Source organism: Myotis yumanensis, unplaced genomic scaffold (assembly GCF_028538775.1).
Source record: "Myotis yumanensis isolate MYYU_CA2020_CCGP unplaced genomic scaffold, mMyoYum1.0.hap1 SCAF_11, whole genome shotgun sequence".
NCBI classification, from domain to species: domain Eukaryota; kingdom Metazoa; phylum Chordata; class Mammalia; order Chiroptera; family Vespertilionidae; genus Myotis; species Myotis yumanensis.
In genome coordinates this window covers 22,040,285-22,060,645 of record NW_027223762.1, presented here as the reverse complement: position 1 = coordinate 22,060,645, position 20,361 = coordinate 22,040,285, and the positions used below count along the sequence as shown (strand labels likewise).

General features: G+C 43.4%; 1 protein-coding gene across 5 annotated transcripts in view; it reads left to right on the top strand.

Moving 5' to 3' along the window:
• THADA (THADA armadillo repeat containing) overlaps positions 1-20,361 on the top strand; it is a 293,514-nt gene that overhangs the window by 201,568 nt on the left and 71,585 nt on the right. For all 5 annotated transcript variants that reach the window (XM_070429113.1, XM_070429112.1, XM_070429111.1 and 2 more), the window contains one exon: positions 19,377-19,471. In XM_070429113.1, coding sequence (XP_070285214.1) covers positions 19,377-19,471 — 95 coding nt within the window. The remainder of the gene's footprint in view (positions 1-19,376; positions 19,472-20,361) is intronic.

The window sequence follows — 20,361 nt, the reverse complement described above, 5'->3', positions numbered from 1 at the left end:
GAGGAATTTTGCTAAGTGGCCAGGGCAGGGAGGGGCATTCTAGGCTCACGTAATGTCTTAGGCAAAGACATGGCAGTATAAAGTGGCATGGTGAGTGTGGAGAACTCTTCTGGTTTAAGTATAAGGTACATGTGGCAGAAAATGAAGCTGATGAGCCCTGGCCAGAGCGGCTCAGTTGGTTGAAGTGTTGTCTCATACACCAAAAGGTCGTGGGTTCAAGTCCCAAGTCGGGGCACATACCCAGGGTGTAGGTGTAATCCCCAGTTGGGGTAACCAGTTGATGTTTCTCTGTCACATCGATGTTTCTCCCCCCTCCCTTCCTCTCTCTCTAAAATCAATAAAAACATATTCTTAAAAAACAAAAAAGAAAGGAAAGGTAGCTGAAGAAATACTTGAACCACACATTAAAAAATTCTAAAGGAAACGTTTAGTGAAAAGGAGCCAGTGAAGGATTTCTCCATGTGTGGATGTGAGTCTCCATGTTCTTCTAAGCACCTATAGCTTTGGACAGGGATATTCATGGGAAAATTTTTTAGTGTCTGAAATGCCAATAAAGTGATGGTTAACCTCTCATTTTTAGTCCAATTTTTCTCTCTCTCTCTTTTTTTTAAAGAGTAGGAGTTAATGGCGCTAGCTGGTTTGGCTCAGTGGATTGAGCATTGGCCTGCCGACTCCATTCCGGTCAAAGGCACATGCCCAGGTCGCGGGCTTAATCCCCAGTAGGGGGCGTGCAGGAGGCAGCCAATCGATGATTCTCTCTCATCATCGATGTTTCTATCTCTCCCTCTCCCTTCCTCTTTCTGAAATCAATAAAAGCATATTTTTAAAAAGAGTAGGAGTTGATGTACCATAAACCACTTCCATGAGCCTAGTATTGTTTCACTTCTGTGTGGCTTCTAGACTACTTCCCCCCCAGATGCTTTTTTCAGAACAAGGAACTGTTGACCACATTTGTGCTCTTCTATGTTTACCAATTCATAGGCCAGACCCTCTCGCTATTATTTCTAGGTTATCAGGAAGTCAGGGCTCTCCAGAAACCATGCAATTGAAACCCCTGCTTCCAGCCTGACTGGCCCAAGACAATACTGACTCTCCTGTTTGCTGAGGAAGGAGTTTCTGCCCCCTTAGCTTGCTATCCTTTCATGGGTTTCATAGAAGTTCTTCATTCACTGGCTTGATGGGCCAGTTCCTTCTGTTTGGATAGGAAGGAGGAGATAGAGTAGGAGGCCAGCCATCTGAATGGACCTTCGTGTTGTGCAATGCCTGAAGATGGACAAAACTGGAGAAGTCCTTCTGGCCTCCTTTAACCTTCCCTGTGATTCCAATGCAGTTTTCTAATCAGGCTTTTCATCATCGTCACCCCCACCCATCTTCTCTGATTTTTCTCCATGATTTTCCAGGCCTAGAAAACAAAGGCATGAATCACTGCAATTCGCTGGGTTTCCACCTTCCTTGCTGAGAGTCCAGGAAAGCCACTTATTATGTTTCCAGTACAGTCAACACTTTATTATCCAAGTGTGAACTTTACACTTTGTGGGTGGTCTGTAGATGGTTCCTAACACCAGGCTTCCTCTTACTACCCAACACTTTTACCATATTAATCAGCATGTGTTCAGGGCCTAAAATAACGTTTGGGAGGAAAACACATTGCCAGAACACAATACATTCCAAAGCCATGGATCAGTTTTTCTGTATTATTCACACCATTGTCACACTAACCTTGAAGTTCCTGCATAAGAAAGTATAAAATAGGATATAAGTGATGAAGCCTCAGTCTGTCACACACCTGCCCTGTCCCTGAGGTCCTCTTGAGAGTGTTGCTACAGGAGGTGTTTGTCTGCACTCACAGCTCCTTGCTCACATGAGCTCTGGGTCCTAGTGGACCCTTCTCAAAGCCAACCCTGTCTTCACATTCTCACCTGCCTTTCCCGGGAAGACGTTACAGGGCACAGTATTCCAGATTCCTCTGCTGAAGAGGCTCCTTTATGTCCCTCACAATTTACACATGAAAGAGGAATCAATGTTCCTTTGTGCCTCCTAAGGACTTCCTGTATCTTTTGATATAAGCTATGAAACATTAATGTTATTGAAAAAAAAAAGTGGGTTTAAATTTTTTTCCCCCTCTATTTGATCATCAGCCTGAGTTCATTCAGTCCAATAAGAACAAAAACATTAGCAAGGATGTCATTTATTTGTCCTTTTATGCCGAAAGAAGGGTGTGTGTTTTTAAGTTCATTGGAGCCATTGGATAGCCAATTCAGTTTTTTAAAATTTTGACCTTGAAATTGGGGCACATAAAATAAAGACTTTTGTCATATATTTCTGTTTTGACTTTGCAAGATTAATAGGGATTTATATGAGGTGATTAAGCAATAGCCATGGAGTTGTTGGGGAATTTTGGGTGATGAATGGCCAGCTGGCAACATGGCCTGAGCGGAGGACTGGGCTTCTGCTCTTACAGGCCGCTTTTCATTCCAAGATGTCAAAGTCTTTATAGAAATCAGCTCATTAATCCTGCAAGTCCCTTCCTTTCCCTTTTCCCTCCATCCCTCCCTCCTCAATCTAGTTTACTGTTTCTCTCATGGTGCGAAGGCAGTTTACCATCTATTGGAGGAAAACTAAGCTGATCCAGGTCAGAAACAGTGAGAATAGGGGTCAGCCACTGTCCCAGAGAGGCTGACTGTGGGTATCCCAGAAGAGGAGTCAGCACAGTCCCGGATCACGGCCCGTCTGCCACCCTGGCTGTTCGCAGGCTCCAGCTCCGCTGTCCCAGCTGGATCGTAGGCTCTGCCTAAATAGGAAGGACTTTTTTAAAGTTTTGTCAAGCCCTGGCTGGTGTGCTCAGTGGTTAGGCATCAACCGGACACCAAAGTGCACATACTTGGGTTGCAGGATGCATATAGAAGGCAACCAATCAATGTATCTCACATCTCTCTCTCTCTCTCTCTCTCTCTCTTTCTCCCTCTCTCTTCCCTTCTTCCCTCCCTCTCTTCCACTCTAAAAAAGCAATGGAAAAAATATCCCAGGTGAGGATTAACAACAACAACAATAATAAAAGCCCTGACAAGCAGGACTAAGAGGAGAAAAGATTTATTTACTTTGAGAAAATTACTATTATATTGGGCTTAACATTTTTTAGATGTCAATTTGGTTATCTAGTGTTTCCTTTGGTTATAAAAAGAAAAAAAATAAGTGTGGGTGTGCTTTATTTTAACAAATGTGGTGAACTAAATGGACTACCAGACTATACAATGGATGATGTGATGAACAGGAAGAAAGACATGTCCTACTAAATTTTTTCATTTTTTTCTTGATTGTCAGTGTTGTATATGCTTATCATAGAAAATTGGTCAAGTATAAAATTTAGAAGAGAAGTGAATATAAGTCTAATCTTACCGACATGCAGAGATTTTCAAACCTACTGATGCCAGGTCTGACCTCTGATTGTTTTGGTTTAGGGTGTTGCCCAATCGCCAAGAGATTCTAAAATGCAGTCAGATTGAGAACTGCTGATGTTTTCTTGTGCATTCTTGTGTCTCTCATCGTCCTGAGGGAAGGGGTCAAGGGATGAGTATTGGGTAAAATAGCAGTCATGCTAGAGGCCACTTGTATTTTTCTTCTGAGACCAATGATTCATTGGAGAACGATGGATTGACAGTTTCTCTAGCCTGCTACCCAGGACATGCAGCCGTTAAAACTTCAGTTCCACAGATGTGCCAGTGTGAGGGCCATACCATTGTTTCATATATGGGTGAATTTCTGAGGTTGGTTACCTAAGTTATGTCAGTTGCTCTTAAAAATACCATTTAAACCTGATACTCTGTTGTGGTTGATTGTCCCGGAAGTTCATGGCCCATTTTCATTTTTTGAGGTGTTGCTTAAATAGAATAGATGATTCTTATATCACTTCATTCAACAGATACTGATTGAGCATATTAAATACAACAAGTGTTTATTTAAACCACTACTTCATTGTAGCAAGGGCAACAAAACAGAGTCTTGTCAAATAGAATGATAGACCTAGAACTTTAGTACTGAAAGAATCTTGAAGGTTATTGTAGTCTACTCCCATCCCCATGCATATGGGAAAGGGCAGCCCAGAGAGGTCAGGGGAACTGCCCGTCTCACACAGTTACCTGACAGCAACAAGCATTTGTTGAGGACTTAGCTCCTTGCTCCTTGTTGGGCTCTTTGTCGGGCCACATTTCCTCCATCTGTCCAGACAGTGTTTTTATGTCAAGGCTTTGAATGGCGGTAACTTAAGCATTCTTTAGAGCGGTGCTTCTCAGACCGTGGTATGCACATGAATCACCTAGGGATCTCCTAAAATGAAGACTTGCATTCAGTCGATCTAGGATGGGGCCTGAGACCCTGCATTTCTGACAAGCTCCAGGCGATTCCAGTGCTGCTGGTTTGGGGTCACAGTATGTATTTTGAGGGCCAAGGGTCAGAGTAGCAGGCACTGTGATCATTCAGCCCCCTCTTTGAAGTACTCCCTACCTTTACACCCTCATTCCCAAGGGCCTGTGACTGGAGCTTGGAGCCACAGGATAGGACTGAGGCTACTGAAGGGGTCATCCCAGAATTCTTTCCCATCCACCTGGGATGCCCTGCACTGAGGGACCGCATGACCCCAGCGCTCTCCTAGGGAGTCCATACTCCTTTGTCTGGGCAGCCATCCCAATGGCCTCAGTGCCTGGGGTAGAACCAGTGCTTTGTTGGCATGCAGTAAGTATTTATCATTTTGAAAAATAACAGTCTGGTATTCTGGTGAGAAAAACAGGCTCTCAGGACTATAAGAACAGGTCCGAAGGTTACAAGGTAAGCAACCTTGGGAAATAAATTTTTGAATAAAACAGTGCTGATGCGGGGGAAGAGATGGTGGAGGGAGCTAATGTTTGTTGAAGACCTAATCTTTGTACTGTACCTACTGATTTGTTACCCCAAGTTCTTATTTGCAAGAATTCTTAACTATATGATCCATCTCCTTTCCTGTACAGCTTCCCCCTCAGTGTTCCTGATACTCCCTCCATGAGCTCCTCATTGCCCCAGTACATAGACTTCCAGTCACTTCTGCATGTCCTTCTCTGTCCATCCTCTCACCCATACTCTCATCTGTTCTCCCCATTTTCCCTCTTACTTACTGATCCCCACTAAGCTGAGTGGTCTGCCCCTTGAGGGGCTGTAGATTTAAATGTGTATGGAAAAAATGCTTATAGAGACAAAGCTAGGGCTTGCTTTTGTGTGGCAATCCCAGTTCTTCCCCAGGGGGGTCTGTGGCCAGCTGCAGAAGTTCTGGTTTAGGATTCTGTTTTGCTTTACAGCTGAAGACAGCATTTATTTTCTAACCACCAGATTTATTCACACAAGAGACTGCACTTCCCAGGCAGAAATACTGGGGTTTAGGTCTGATTCCACTGTCCCTTAGCCCTTCCCAAATCCCTCGTGTCTCTTGAGCTGGTCCCCTCCCAAAGGAAAAGTCCCTCTATTGTAACTCCTCCGCTCGAAATAGAGTCCTCTGTTCTTTGCCACAGCTGCAGGTTGCTGTGACTCCCATGCCATTGAAATGAATCCAGTCAAGAAGGATTGTTAAAATATTCAGATGATCATGTGGCATTTTAAAGCTATCATTTGTGGTCCCTGCCAATACTTTAAGGGAAGCAAGTCTGAACAGGGATGGTTAGTTACATAGCAAGTTTCCAGGCATTGCTGGGGGTTGGGTTTTGCTTTTGGTTTGTTTCTTCTTTACTCTTTTTCTTTTTTATCAAAATAAAAGTTTTCCCAGTATTCCCCTCCACTCCCTTTTTAAAAGTGCTTTTCTTTCAACCCCTCCAGATTTTATTGGAGAGGGAGATTCTCATGAGGACCCCTCTTTAATCCTCAAACTCAGCCCATTCAAAGTCTCCTTGAGCCTCATGCATATTTGAATGATGAGAGAAATGAAGTTGGTGTATTTTAGACCTAAGCTTGTTGACATTTGTTTGCTTCCCTTTCAGACTTCTCAGGAATGTTTAAGGTCATGATATCTTGGAATGAGATCCTGTTTGTATTTTTTAAAAACAGAGAGAAACATTAAGTTAGCATATTTTAGCCCAAACCAATGGACAAGGTGAAAAACATTTTCATTACATAGTCCTTTTAAAAATATGTCAAGTCTTGCCCTGACCGGTTTGGCTCAGTGGATAGAGCGTCGGCCTGCAGACTGAAGGGTCCCAGGTTCGATTCCGGTCAAGGGCATGTACCGGTAGGGGGTGTGCAGGAAGCAGCTGATCAATGTTTCTCTCTCATCGATGTTTCTAACTCTCTATCCCTCTCCCTTCCTCTCTGTAAAAAATCAATAAAATATATATATTTTTTTTAAATAAATAAATAAAAATATGTCAAGTCTCGCCCTGGCCCATGAGGCTCAATTGGTTGAAGCATCATCCCATGCACCAAGAGGTGGCAGCTTCGATTCCCGGTCAGTCGATTCCCGGTCAATCGATTCCCTGTCAGGGCACATATCCAGGTTGTAGGTCTGATCTCTGATGGGGCACAGGCAGAATAATCTCAATCTCAATCTCTCTCTCTCTCTCTCTCAAAAAATAAAAAATATGTCAAGTCTTGAAGGAATAAGCTGTTTGAGAAGAAGTGAAGCTTGAGGATATATGAGGTATTTCTTGTTGACAGGCTGAGCTTATGGAAACTAGTTGGTTAAGAGCAGTCAGAAGTGGTCAATATATTAAACTGAGCCTTTGAGCAAGTTGCCCAAGATCAGATTTTCTTCACACTGCAATAAGACATAAAAATAACCCTTTAATGCATTGTACATCAAGAATTCAATCCCCAAATGCTGATGCTTTCTACTTTTGAATATAGAAATCTGCAAACCTAATCTGGAGATGATAATTAGTTCAGAAATTATCTGTTTTGCTCCACTTGTAGCTCTTGGCTTATTGGTGTATTGCTGTTGGAAGATATGTGCAATGTTGTCATTGCCCAGCTTTTAAGGGAGTACAGGCTTACAGTGTCTTCAACACATTTTCATAATATTATGTAAAACTAATACAGTGGAGGTTTTTCCTTTAGCATGTAACATGTTCCATCTTTTTTTGATAAATCAATAGCTTGGTTACCTTTATTGAGCCATTCCCAATTAATCCAAGGCAATTCATATTCACAAACAGTACAAAGCAAAGCACAGTGGGGAATATAGAGATGAATATTGTCCCTACTTCAAAAACTGAATACGTAAGACAGGTATGGATTGTAAATAAGTAAGAATTTGTTAAATGCTGGCATGAGGCCAGAGTATGTTATGGGAGCCAGCCTGTGGCGGGTGAAATATCAAGGAAGTCTTCTAGGAGGAGGAAGGAGTCTTTCAAGGCTTGGTGAGATTCAACTGTTAGATAAGATTACTTTTCTTAGATTGGGGAATGAGTGAGGTTATACTTGTCTAGAACCTGTGTTGCTAAGTAAATTATGCTGGTCTCATTGCCCAAGTACACAGGAAGGAATCATAGTACAGTGCTCAGCTTGTGGGAACCACTTTAAACATATATAATGGAGTCGCTATTACCAGAGTTTAGTTATGTTCCAAACTAGTTGAAAAGAAAGCTTATCCATGTGAAACAACCAACATTTACGTCCTCGTAGAAGTTCTAATTCCATAGTACATAATAAGCACAAGAATTCAGACAAGAATGTGGACTTGCATAGTCAGGGAAGGCTTGCTAGGGTAGGTAGTATTTGAGATGGTTCTTAGAGCATGGGTGTGATTTGTAAAAACCAAAAGTGGTGGGAAAGAGCATTTCAAGATGGTGGACAACACATGTGATGTCATACTGTAGAGAATGCATGTGCTATACTGTGGGCCAGTGAGGAGACAGAGTTGAAGGAGACAAGCATGGTGTGTTTTGGCAAGCAGTACAAGATCTGATAAGAGACCGGTTGTGGCAGGCCTTAAATGTCAGCCAGAGGAATTTGGACTTGATCCAAGACTTTAAAGGAAATCAATAAACTCAGGCTAACACTGGCAAATAGGCTGCTATCTCCATACACATAAGATACCCTGAGGAGTGTATTAAAATTTTCCAGCCTCTCCCATGACCAACAGAATTTTTAGCCCTTCCTAGTGGTCAACAGAAGTCCCTAACAGGGAAACCTGGAAACCCCTGTTGCCTACCTGGACAGCAGGTAATGGGAATAGAGATGCTGCTTGATACATCTTCTCAAAATTGCTAAGAGAACCCTAGAACCACAGAATTTTTAGCAGGAAAGGGAATGCAGAGGTCATCTAATCCAGTGGAATCCTTTCTTCAAACAGAAGCTTAAGGGAAAGTTCAAGATATTGAAGATAGAAGAGATGGGAAATGTGCAGGCTGGGAGGGGGGCCATTGGTAGCCCCAAAAGAGACTCTGACTCCCTATTTCAAAACAAGGATCTAATCCAAACCAGTATTTGTAGATGAGGAAATAAACACAGGGGGCAGGTGATTTCTTCCTACTTATCAGATGTGGCTGGCCCTGGAGATGGCCCAAGTTAGGGATGTAAATAGCACATTTACTTTTTGCCTCTTGATCCACTTTCTTCCTCCATGCAGGGTGATCATCCTCATAGAAAATTCTGCAACCCATGCCTTGGGCTGCCCAAGGCCCTCTCCCTAGAGCTGCCCTCCCTGGGCAGCTACCCATGCTCTAGACCAGCGGTCGCCAACCTTTCGGACCTCACAGACCACCAATGGTCTGCGGACCACCGGTTTGCGACCACTGCGCTAGACCTTGCCACTCTCATCTGGCTGGCTGCTGCTTGATCTGACCAACAAATCATGCTAACATGTTACTAAGTCCTAATATGTAAATAAATTCAGTCTCCTGGGTCATACACTTGTTTTTTCAGTAGTGGTCTTTTGGAGACCGTACCTTTAACTGAAGTCAGTAACTCTGAGTGCAGGTTTCAGGTAACACCCAGACATGGCAGGAGGGCTTCTGTAGACCTCATTTGGCCTCCTGCTTCCCCGCCCTCTTATGAGCTGACTCAGCCTTGGTACATTTGTTCTGCATGGCCAGGCTTCAGGCTGCCTCCAGGAGGCTTGTGTCGGGCGTGTGGGCTGGTGTTATGTGAATGGGCCAAAGGAGTGGCTTTGAGAGAGACCCTCCAAAGCCTGCTGTCCTCCTGCTAGTAATGCCCAGACTTCCTTGGCCAAAGGACTGGCCCACGCAACTTCAGGAGCTTCTTCCAGGTCTCCATCCCTGAACCAGAAGGGACCCTCATCAGCCCAAGGTCCTCTGCTCCTGGGCGACTACAGGGAGGGTCACTTGGAGAGGCACTCAGTGGGTGGGAAAGCCTCTAGCCTGTGAACGCACCTTCTGAATTTGAGGAGAGGCAGAGTACACTCAAGGTTAGCAGGTCTGGGTTCTGGTCCCGGCTCAACTACTTAACCAGTGATGTGTGGCCTGTAATTTGGGGTCGGGGCGGGGGGCTCAGTTTTTATCTGTCAAGTGAGATGCTCTAAAATGACAGTGTGAAATAAATGAGGGCAGAGAGGGACATAGTGAGTAATGGGTATGAAAGTATAAAAGAGCTAGACATGGAAATATCTATGGTCAAATAATTAAATCTTTATCAATATAATCGGCCATGTTGAAAATAGGCCCTTGTGTTGATCTCACAGAAGCAGCTGTGCTCGGAGCCTTGCCCTTCACCAGCCTGGCTACCAGGACATAACACTGGAGCATGAGGCCGCAAACCAAAATACACTTGTTTGGCACAGTGTCTCACTTTTCATCTGATTGTGTTTGGGACACGCAGATACAATTTGTCTGGAAAGCCTTGATGCTATTCTTGGTTGTTGCCCTGATTTTGGGTAGGTCACTTGAGCTGTGTGAGCTACTTTGTGGCTTTGTAAAAATAGGAATAATAATGCCCTTTAATAATATTTTTCTTCTTACAAAGATAAAACAGGAATCTTTTTTGAAGATAAAACTTTTAATAAAGTGAAGTTGATGTTATTTTATCATTATTACTCTTATGGCCAGGGCTAATGTCCAAGTGTATACTTTGCCGGGTTCACATTAGCACAGTTCTGTTGACTATGCTGTTTGAAATTCTCACCTTTTGCCCTGGCTGGGTGGCTCAGTTGGTTGAAGCATCATCCCATACACCAAAAGGTTGTGGGTTCAATTCCTGGTCAGGGCACATACCTAGGTTGCAGGCTTGATCCCCAGTTGGGGCGTGTACCAGAGGCAACCGATCAATGTTTCTCTTTCACATGATGTTTCTCTCTGCCTCCCCTCCCCAATTCGTCTCTCTCTACAAAGCGATGGAAACATATCCTTGGGTGAGGATTAAAAAAAGAAATTCTCACCTTCTCATGCAGGTTCTAGAAGTTTTCATTAACCTCACTTATTTATCTTTTTTATAATCCTGGGGAGAAAGTAAGGTTTGAAAAGAAAGGGGACTTCTGTTAGCATTTTATATAATAACTGAAGCTATATATCCTCCAAGCCCCAAACTGTACAATAAAAGTTCTCTTGGATACTACTTTTCTCCCATAATTCCTAGCACATAGCTTATTAAGTTATTAACCAGCAATTTCTCTGGCAGCATATTAAACTTAACTTTTAAACAAGTCACAGAGGGGGGGAAACATGCATCTCTCATAAAAGGAATAAAAAACACACACCCTCTAAAAAGGTTTCCCCAGGCTTTGAACAAATCCCAAGTCCCACACAAGGTCTCTTTTTCCTCATTCTCTGCACATACTTGAGTGTTAGTACATTAATGAGAAAAAGATGCCCCATAGAATGATGGAAAAATATGAGGCCTCTAGGGTGTGGGAGGCTCCCTGGGGGCCCTCAGAAAAAGCAGGTGACCCCAACTGGAGGGAAAGGCAAAATCTGGGCATTGAGGTTGTGGGCTCCTCATGGGCAGTGGCATTCCCAGGGAAACAGAGTGGCTGTGACTTCAACCCAGACCCAAGCAGTACCTCCTGCAGGCTGCCTGGGCCAGGCTGAGGGGGACCCGGGACACTGGTAACGTGGTTAAGGCCCTCTGTTTCCAGACTCCCTCCCCCAGGAATAAACGCTGCTTTTCCCCGGGGAAGCCACTGGTGCTCCCTAGTGCATGGCTGGGACATTGGGTTCCTTCCTGGACAGACTCACAGCTCATGTTTCTTGCTTTGTGCATGGCAGCTCAGTAAGAATTCCCTGTAAGTTGGTCAACCACCAGAACAGGGCACGAACATGGCTTCACTTTAAAAGGAAAATCCAAGTAGGAGGGCTCCAGGGCAGCTTATACATGTGGGTTACGAGTATAAACACTTGGAAAGCTTCAGACCAAGAAAGGCTGGGTGGAAGTTGGAGCATAACCTACAAATGCAGCTTTGCCATCCCCCCGCCCCAGGGAGGGCAAGGTAAACGAGCAGACCCGGGTAGCCAGCCAGGCCCGGCATGCCACTGCCAGCTGGCCCCGTGTGCAGATCTAAATTCTGGATGTTACAGTGGGGGAAAATAACTTGTTTAAAAATATATATTCTGCAATTCATGACCATTTGGCATCTCGGTTTAAACAAATCCCCTATTGTTTCTCTAAGAATGCCATATGATTGTTGCTTGGCTGGGGGCTGTGGTAAAAATGGAAATCAGAAGGGACAGAGGGGTTCTCTTTGTGTAGTTTACACTTCCACATTTATACGACTGAATGTGGCCTGCATCAAAGACGTACCTCCTGGCTCCTAACCACAGCAGCTCTTCCTTTTATAACCAAATGGAAGGAGAGGCAGCGTCTGGCTTGTGAACAGCTACCACTGCAGAGACCTGAGCTGCCTACACTACAGAGATGGCAGCGGGATCTTGGGAGACCAGAGGAAGTAGTGAGTAGTCAGCACAATGTCCTCAGTCAAGTCAGCCATTCAGAATGCCCTCGGAGGCTGTTTCCTAGAGGACAGGCATGGCTGAGTTTTGTGTGGGTGTGTGTGTGTGTGTGTGTGTGTGTGTGTATTTTTAATTGATTTCGGAGAGGGAGACAGAGATAGAAACATCAATGATAAGAGAGAATCATTGATTGGCTGCCTCCCGCACACCACATACTGGTGATCAAGCCCACAACCCAGGCATGTGCCCCGACCGGGAATTGAACCATGACCTCCCGGCTCAGAAGTCGATGCTCAACCACTGAGCCATGCCAACAGGGCTTGACTGAGTTTTAAATAAAGGAAATGGTGGCTGGACATTGTCAAGTGGCGGGGTTCATGGGAGCCTGTATAGACTGTCTTTCCCTCTCCCTCTACTACCACTTTCCCTCAATCATTCTTTTTCTCTTTCCCTCCCTCCACTTCTCATCTGCCTTCTCTCTCCTATTGCCCACCCACTTTCCCTCTCTTCTTCTGGTTCTCTTCTTGCCAGCCTGTTTCAGGCCGGGGCTGGTCCCCAGAACATAGTTTCAGTAACTCCACTGCTGGCTCTGTGGTGAGAAGCTGCCATGCTTTTTGCCCATTTTAGTTGAGAACAGAGGAGATGTGAGTAGGAGTGGGCCTGTGTAGAGCTGAGACTAGAGGATGAGCCTGCGATGGGCTGTGATGAGCCCCTGCTAGACTCGAGACCCAGGGTCATTCTAAGCCATCAGTCTTGGCAGCTGCACCTGTTTGATTTTCTGGTCATCATTCTTCCCTGCATGTGGCACACCCCCACCTGTGAAATTTGGCTCTTGATAACTCTCCTGCTGGAATCCCTTCTTTCCTTTCACTGGCCACATCCTCTCCTGTCTCTAAACCCCTCCCTAATGACATTCCCTCTGGTGGTTTTTGTGTATTTTGTTTTTCTCCACATACACCCTACACAAACACACACACACACACACACACACACCACACACACACACACACACACACACACGAGAGAGAGAGAGAGAGAGAGAGACCATACACTTTGCAAAGCCAGAACTTTGTCCTCTCCCTTCTTTTCTGTCCCAAGTAGGATATCCCTCATGGTGCGCAGTCAGTGTTTCTAGGTTAATAAAGTTAAGCCATGAGTCTAATCAGGATTCTAGTTCCCTGGGGACTGGAATGACCTCAGACCCTGCCTCTGTGGAAGTCCAGGTGTGGTCACTTGGTTTAGTGACCTTAACAGACACGAGCAGCCGGACGGGGGCAGTGCATTCTTCTGGAAGAGTTTAGTCTGTCCCTTCCAGGGACCCCATCAAGCTTCACAGTAGTGAGTGGGGATCCCAGCTCTCCAATGTGAATTGGACTGAGGGGGTCCCACTGGGGACTTCACCCCCTTGGAGTTTTTGGAGCTCTTAGAGGTCACTCCTAAGCTCTCCTGTTTGGGGCATTTTACTCATCCTCTGTCATTTTCTGCTGTCCTTCCCCTTGGCACTTCTTGTTATTCTCCAAATATGCCATGTGCCCTAGTCTTTGGAGACATGTGCTTCCTCTGTTGTGGTCACTCTGCAGATACTCCCTCCTTCTCCAGCTCTCTGCCAAGTCACTTCCTGACTCACCCAGGTACACCAAACAGTTCCTCTTCCACCATCTTTAATTTCACTCTGTCAACCATCCTTTGGGGCACCCATCACACTCTATGATGGGTTGGTTGTATTTTCCTCCCACCAAACTAGTGGCTTTCAAGTTTTTCTGATGGCCATTCACAACAAAAAAATACATCTTACATGTGACCTAATGTGTATCTATGTGCTGTGTGGATATATGAATATGTATATACACACATGAAATTTTGCAGTTTGAAATTTCAATGTTTATGTAAGTCTAAAAACAGTAAAAAAAAATGCAGTAAAAAGGGAATTTACTCAAGATTTAGCATATTTAATTTCAGGAATGTTCTCTTTCAACACATCCATCATCATTTTGGATACCAAGCATAACCCTATAGGTACCATTCAGTATAATGTAGAGTGGCTTATTACCTGGAAAAGAAAAATAAAGAAGTTAGAACAAATCAATCAGTATTTTTACTTAAAATTAATTGCTTTTCATAAATTATTTACATCTTATATGTAAATTTATTAAAAATTCATTCTGGGTAAGGACTTTACAAGTGAAGGAAACAATTCCTTTATTAGTTTGATCCACTCTGGTTATATTTTTTCCTTCCTACCTTCCCTAGTTTGCTCTCTCCTTCCTCTTTCTTCCTCCCTCCCCTTCCCTCCTTTCCTTTCTGTCTCTTATGCTGGTCACTACCCACTAGTTGATTTCATAATCAGCAAAATGGACCATAACCTACAGTTTGAAAAACACTATTCAGGACTCTAAGTTCCTTGAGGGCAGTGACGGTGTCACTGATTCATTTCATCTTCATGTTTCCAAACACTGGCAGTATTCCTGGCTCTTAGTCTCCTCTTAGTAAATGTTTTCTGAATGAATGGTCCTCAGTTAGAAAGCTCTGCAGCCACTGGGATTCCGGAAGGGACAGGAGAAGTGAATAATTTATCACAGACTTCCCAAGAGCTCCTGCTGTCCCCCAGACACTAGGACCATTGTGGACGTGTCTGGGAAGCCCTGCTCTCTGCCCTGCCTTCTGCCTCCCCCCAACATCCAGGAGAGAGGGCAGGAGGTTTAATGAAGTTCAGAGATTTCCCAAGGCAGAAACATATTAATCAGGTTCTCGGGCAGAATTTTGTCAGGAGACAAATGATTAAAAAAAAAAAAAAGTGGAAGAAAGCAAGTTTCTTAACAGGCCCTTTGTTTCATTTTAGATATCTAAACTCAGTCCTCATAGTACCTGATTCCTGCTACTCCTTCTAAAGCCACTGTTATGCTATTTTTCAGCCCATCTGTTAGACCCAGACCACTTCAGCTTTTTTTAAAACACTAAATCTTCACTATACCATGCCCCATGCCAGGGTTTTTCCATTTGGGGGTAGAAAAAAGCCCCAAGCCCACCAAAACCCTGTGGCTTGGTTTCCTGTCCAGCTGGCTTGCTCTTCCCAGGATTTTATTCCCATCATCAAAGTGGCTTGACAGACCGAGAACAAACCTCTGGCTCACCCTGAACTCACAGTGTACCATTTCCAAGTCAGAACAAACACCAAGGAAGAGTGAGAAAAAGAGGGAGAAAAAAATTATTTTCCTGACTTAGAAGCCAGTTCAGAGTGAAGCCCAACACTGACTCCAGACGGGGATGTTATGTGGCTGTGGTTGTGACCGTGGCGGGGCTCCAGGTTGGAGCCATGCGCGGTGGCTGCGCGCCAGGATTTCTTTCTGAGTCAGTCTCGGAGGAGAAGCCATGGATGGGCTCCTATGTGGCCCAGATCCTCTCTGTTCCCTGGAATCGAAAGCAGCAGCATTAGAGGGAGCCTCCCATGATCTCGGTGACTACCTCAGATGGCCAGAGCTTCACAGCTATGGGAGCGGTCAGAACTGTCCCTGAAGAGTCCCAAGGTCGCCAGCCTGTGCCAGGTCCTGAGAAGATGCAGAACACTTTAGCCTGGCAGTGGGCTTTAAAGATTGCCAAACCTTCCTCTACTCACTTAGAAAATTTTAAAAAAATATATTAACTTCACTAAAAATCTCCTGGAAGCTAAGCTCCTCATCAGATTTGAAAATCAAACCGGTTCCCCCAACACTTCCCTTCGTGGTTCCATAGACAGAAGAACATCCAGGTGCGAAGCTTTGCCTGTGAGGCCACATGGGAGCAGAAAGTATGTTTTTCCATGAGAAGCATCCAGCCAACACAAAGTATCCCACCTTCTGAAAGCCTGGCTTGCCTTGCTCTTGTTCCCTCCTTCTCAACACATCTTCTCATTTGCCACTCTGGTCTCCCAGGTCCCCAACTAAGCCAGACTAATGCCTTCCCACATCTATTGCCCCCTCTCAACATAACCTTCCTTGTCAACTTTGTCTAAATTCTCCCCATCTTTCAGGGCCCAGCTGGAGTTACATCTTCATAGACCCTTTTCATTTCTCCAGTCCACCCTGATTTGTTCTTGCTCTTAACTCCTTATGTCCTCTCCCAAAGTTTGACTTTATAGTTGTCTCCGTATAACTAGACAACAGTCTCTGAGGTCAGAAATTATCTCACGTGCATCTCCCCCAGCACCTCGCTTAAAGCTGGAGGCTCAGGAGGCATTTCATTTGCTCTCTGCAGGCCATCTCCTCGCCCTGTGCTAGACATCTGATGACTCACTAACCCCTGCAGGGGTTTTCTCCCTTTCTTTCTGAGTAGCCCTTTCTTTGGTAGGGAAAGTCCTACCTGTTAAACAGTGGAAATGCTAGAATTGCAAATGATATCATTAAAGAAGTTTTCATAGACTGTGGGCTTTTCATAGTGGGTGGAAGAATAAGGATAGGAAGTCATGATTGAGAGACCTGGGGGAAACTAGGTAGAGATAAAAAGTAGGAGAAGGATTAGGGGTAAAAAATTCAAATAGATAAAAAGTATTAAAGAATAACAAAATGGAACTGCAAGGTACTAGAAGAAAATATGGGGGGAAATTTATATAAAATTTTGGAGAAGTGTTAGAGTTTGTAAGCTTGACATAAAACTCAGGAGACATAAGTTTAAAAATTAATGTATTTGACTGCATAAAACTAAATATTCTTGAATTGTAAAATAAAATTATAAGTAAAGTTAAAAGACAAGTGATAAACTGCAAAAACATATTTGTAACATGTGACAAAGATTTTCTTAATATACAAAGAGTTCCTACAAATCAATAAGGAAAAGACCAACAATATAGTATACATGGAATTTGAATACAGTTCACAGAAAAAGAACTTCAAGTATCTTTTTTGAAAAGCATGTAAAGTGACATTCAGCCTCACTTATCCTATATAATAAAAGGCTGATATGCAAATTGTCTCCTCGGGAGTTCAACTGCTCACTATGACATGTGCTGACCACCAGGAGCCGGTGTGGAGCATGGTGGGCGACCAGCGGTGGCGGTGGGGCGCTGAGGGAGCGAGGGAAAGAGGAAGCAGGGAGGCCAGGAGGAGGGGAACCTGATCGGCCCTGATTGCCGGTTAGGCCTAGAGACTCTACCTGTGCACGAATTTCGTGCACTAGGCCTCTAATAATAAAATAATTGCAGTTTAAAACAATGTGATATTATTTTTCTTTTATCATCTTGGCAAAAGTCAGAGTTTAATAATGCACCATGTTGGCAGGTTGTGGGGAAACTAGAATTCTTACACACTGTTGGTGAAAGTGTAAATTGGTACAGACTCTTTGGAGAGCACCTTGTCAAAATCAATCAAAAATTTTTAAATGTGAAAATATTTTGATCCCACAATTCAGCTTCTAGGAGTTTCTCCTCTTATACACACAAAACTGATGTACATGTACATTTATTGCAGCATTGTTTTCAGCAAAGTATCTTACACAGTCTGAATTGTTTCAATGGGGGATTGGCACATCCATGAAATGGAGCTGTTTACAGCCATTTTTTTTTAAATGAGGCAGATCTCTATGTTTTTAATAGAATGATATCCAAAATATATTAGTGAAAAGAAGTAAGCTCAGAAGTTAGTACAGCAGGTCCTCAAATACCATTGTTTCCTTCAATGTCATCATGTTATAACGTTGACTAGATGTAGGAACTTAACTCTTGTTTATATCAATTAGGCTGTGGTCAGATTGGTTTTGTTAAACGTCCTTTCACTTGAAGTCACAGAACCTATTGACAGTGTTAAGTTAGGGCTTACTATACATAGTAAACCACTATTTATGTAAAAATAAACAAGTGGGTAGCTCTAGATAGATGCTTGTAAATGAACAGAATGTTCCTGGAAGGATATACTAAGTAGTAATAATGGGTGCCTTAGGGAACAGATTATGGGTAGACGGTGGGGGCATGGAAAAAGGAACTTAGTTTTCACACTATGTCCTTTTATACTGTTTGAATTATTTTTATACCATGCGCATGTGGTGTTACCTATTTTTTAAAACTATTTTTTAAAAAATAATGAGATGCAGGTATGAAATTAGGCCAAACATGAAGTATACATATAACTAGGAGTGATGGCAGGGTAGGAGCCAGGGAGCGAGTAGATAATGTTGGTGAAGCAAGTCAGTGAGACAGAAATGAGGCAGGTCAGCAACAGAGAAACTGAAAAAAAGACCGTTTTGTTTTAAATCAAAAGTATCTGATTGCTTTTCATGCTAGAACATATGGCAGCCCTAGGATATGGGCAGTTCAGGTCAGAGTGGGAATAAACTTCGGGGAAATGGTAAACTTACTCACAGGGAATGAGAAGAAAGGTTTAGGAATCAGTAAATGGAAATCCACTAGGCAGAACACTTGTGCCATTCCCCAGTCTCATGTTAGAAGCAGAGAAGGGCAGGGAATGAACGCTTAGGGGGCATCTGCCATGGGTACCAAGGTGGGCATTCCAGTTTGCTCTGCCACACCAAATACTCACAGTAACTCACAGAGGTGACTAGGTTTCCCATTGTACAGGTCAGGAGTCTGATTCAGGTCACAGAGATAAATGGCAAAGCCAGGACTCAAACCCAGATCTGTCCCTACTGATTTTACTACTTGTGCCGAATTATTAGTACACTGAAGAGCTTTGGGCCCTTTTCCTGGTCAGGATGAACTGAGGCTCAGAGCCAGGGACCTTCAGTGCCGATTTTTTTTTTTTAATTGGTTGATTATTTTTACAGAGAAACATTGATCTGTTGTTCCATTTATTTATGCATTCATTGATTGATTCTTGTATGTGCCCACAACCGGGACAATGCTCTAACCAACTGAGCTACCTGGCCAGGGCAGTGCCGTTCTCAAAAGAAAGACTCCATTCTTCCTTTTGTATCTAGATCCCTACATCCGAGTCCACTCACTTGTTCCAGCCTGTGGGTAATATTGTACAATGAACTGCTCCATTTATTGAGAGAAGAAAATATTCCATGTATTAGGAATGTCTGCTCCGGTGTTTGTTAATGCTTTCATGTGTTTGTTTTTCAGCTGGTTACCTTAAGTCCATAGATATGGTTTGTCATATGTGAGTGCAGTTTTCCTTCTCCAAAATGCTACACCAGTGATCTTCATAACCAATGGTTTTCCCCCTAGATTTGTTCATTAAGAAGAAAATAATAGAATATGGTCCTCCCCACCACCACACCTTGTTTTCAAATAACTGAGAGACAGCATTGGTTTTTGTTTGTTTTCGGTTTATTTTACTTGTAGCCAGAGCGTAAAGTGTTACCTGTTTTATACACACCTAGGCCCGACCTCCACCACATGCTTTAGGATTTCTGTTTCCCACTTGACTTACTGATGTGTTCTCACCATTGGTGATTATCTGTTCTTTTCTAACATTTGCTGTAACTCCCTAAGCCTCATGACATGCCTGGTAGAAAAATACCATTTTTTCTCTTTTCTGTGACCTAGGCCTCAGGGAGAGAAAATAACAATTTATTTTCTATTCTTTACCTTTCTAGGCAAAATCCATGTTTGGTGACCAGAGCTGTGTATATTGATATCCTCTTCCTGTTGACTCGCTGCCTTGACAAACCCACAAAAGGCAACCAGCCAGGTATGATTCATAGTTATATCATATTTTGGAATGGTTACAGGTCTTTGAAATGTAGGTGGGGTTTTGAGTGACTCTTCCACACACTCCCCCACCTTCTACTTTTGTTAAGACTAAACCACACATCGAAATTAAACATAGTGTCATATGGTTCCCTCATAGAAGCTTCTCAAGGAAACGTGTCCTTGTTTAGTTGGAAGTTTGCTGTTTACTTTCTATTTGGTCTTTCAGGGAAGAGTGTGGAATCTACTCAGATACCCTCTGTGTTTCTAAGACCTTGGCTTTTTCTTATTTCATGCATTTCCTTTGAAAGGTCATCATTTTTTTTTTCATCCCCCCCCCCCCCCCTCCTTTTTATACCTTTTATTTTAAAATAATTTAAGGTTCACAAAGAAGTTAAAAAAATAGTGGAGAGTTCTCAGGTACTCTTTCCCCATGATGAAAGGTCATCATTTTCAATAAGAGTTCTTTCTGTTCCATTTGTGGAGATAACTGAGCTGGACTCATTTAATGTTGGAGCCTGGATATTTGAGACTGTCTCAAATCCACCCCTCGCTACCTCAAGCTCTGACTTTATATGTGTTCCCGGGTCATATATGTCTCCTGGTATGGGTCCCAGATCCACATACAATTGTTCTATTTTAATCATGATTCACAAAGTGGTTTTCTTAAAAGGGAGAAGGGCAACTCCAAATAAAATTTTTTTTGAAATGTTTATATAAGAGGCCGCAGGAAGTGCTGTACATGAGTTCCAGGCCACAGACTGAAACTGATTTTCGTCAACACAAACTGGAATGCAGGGTAATGAGCCTGCAACTGGTTAAAATCAGCCTCTTCTAATTGATTAGGCCTGTCTGAAGGAGGCTACAATTACAGAGTCAGACTCTGAGTAC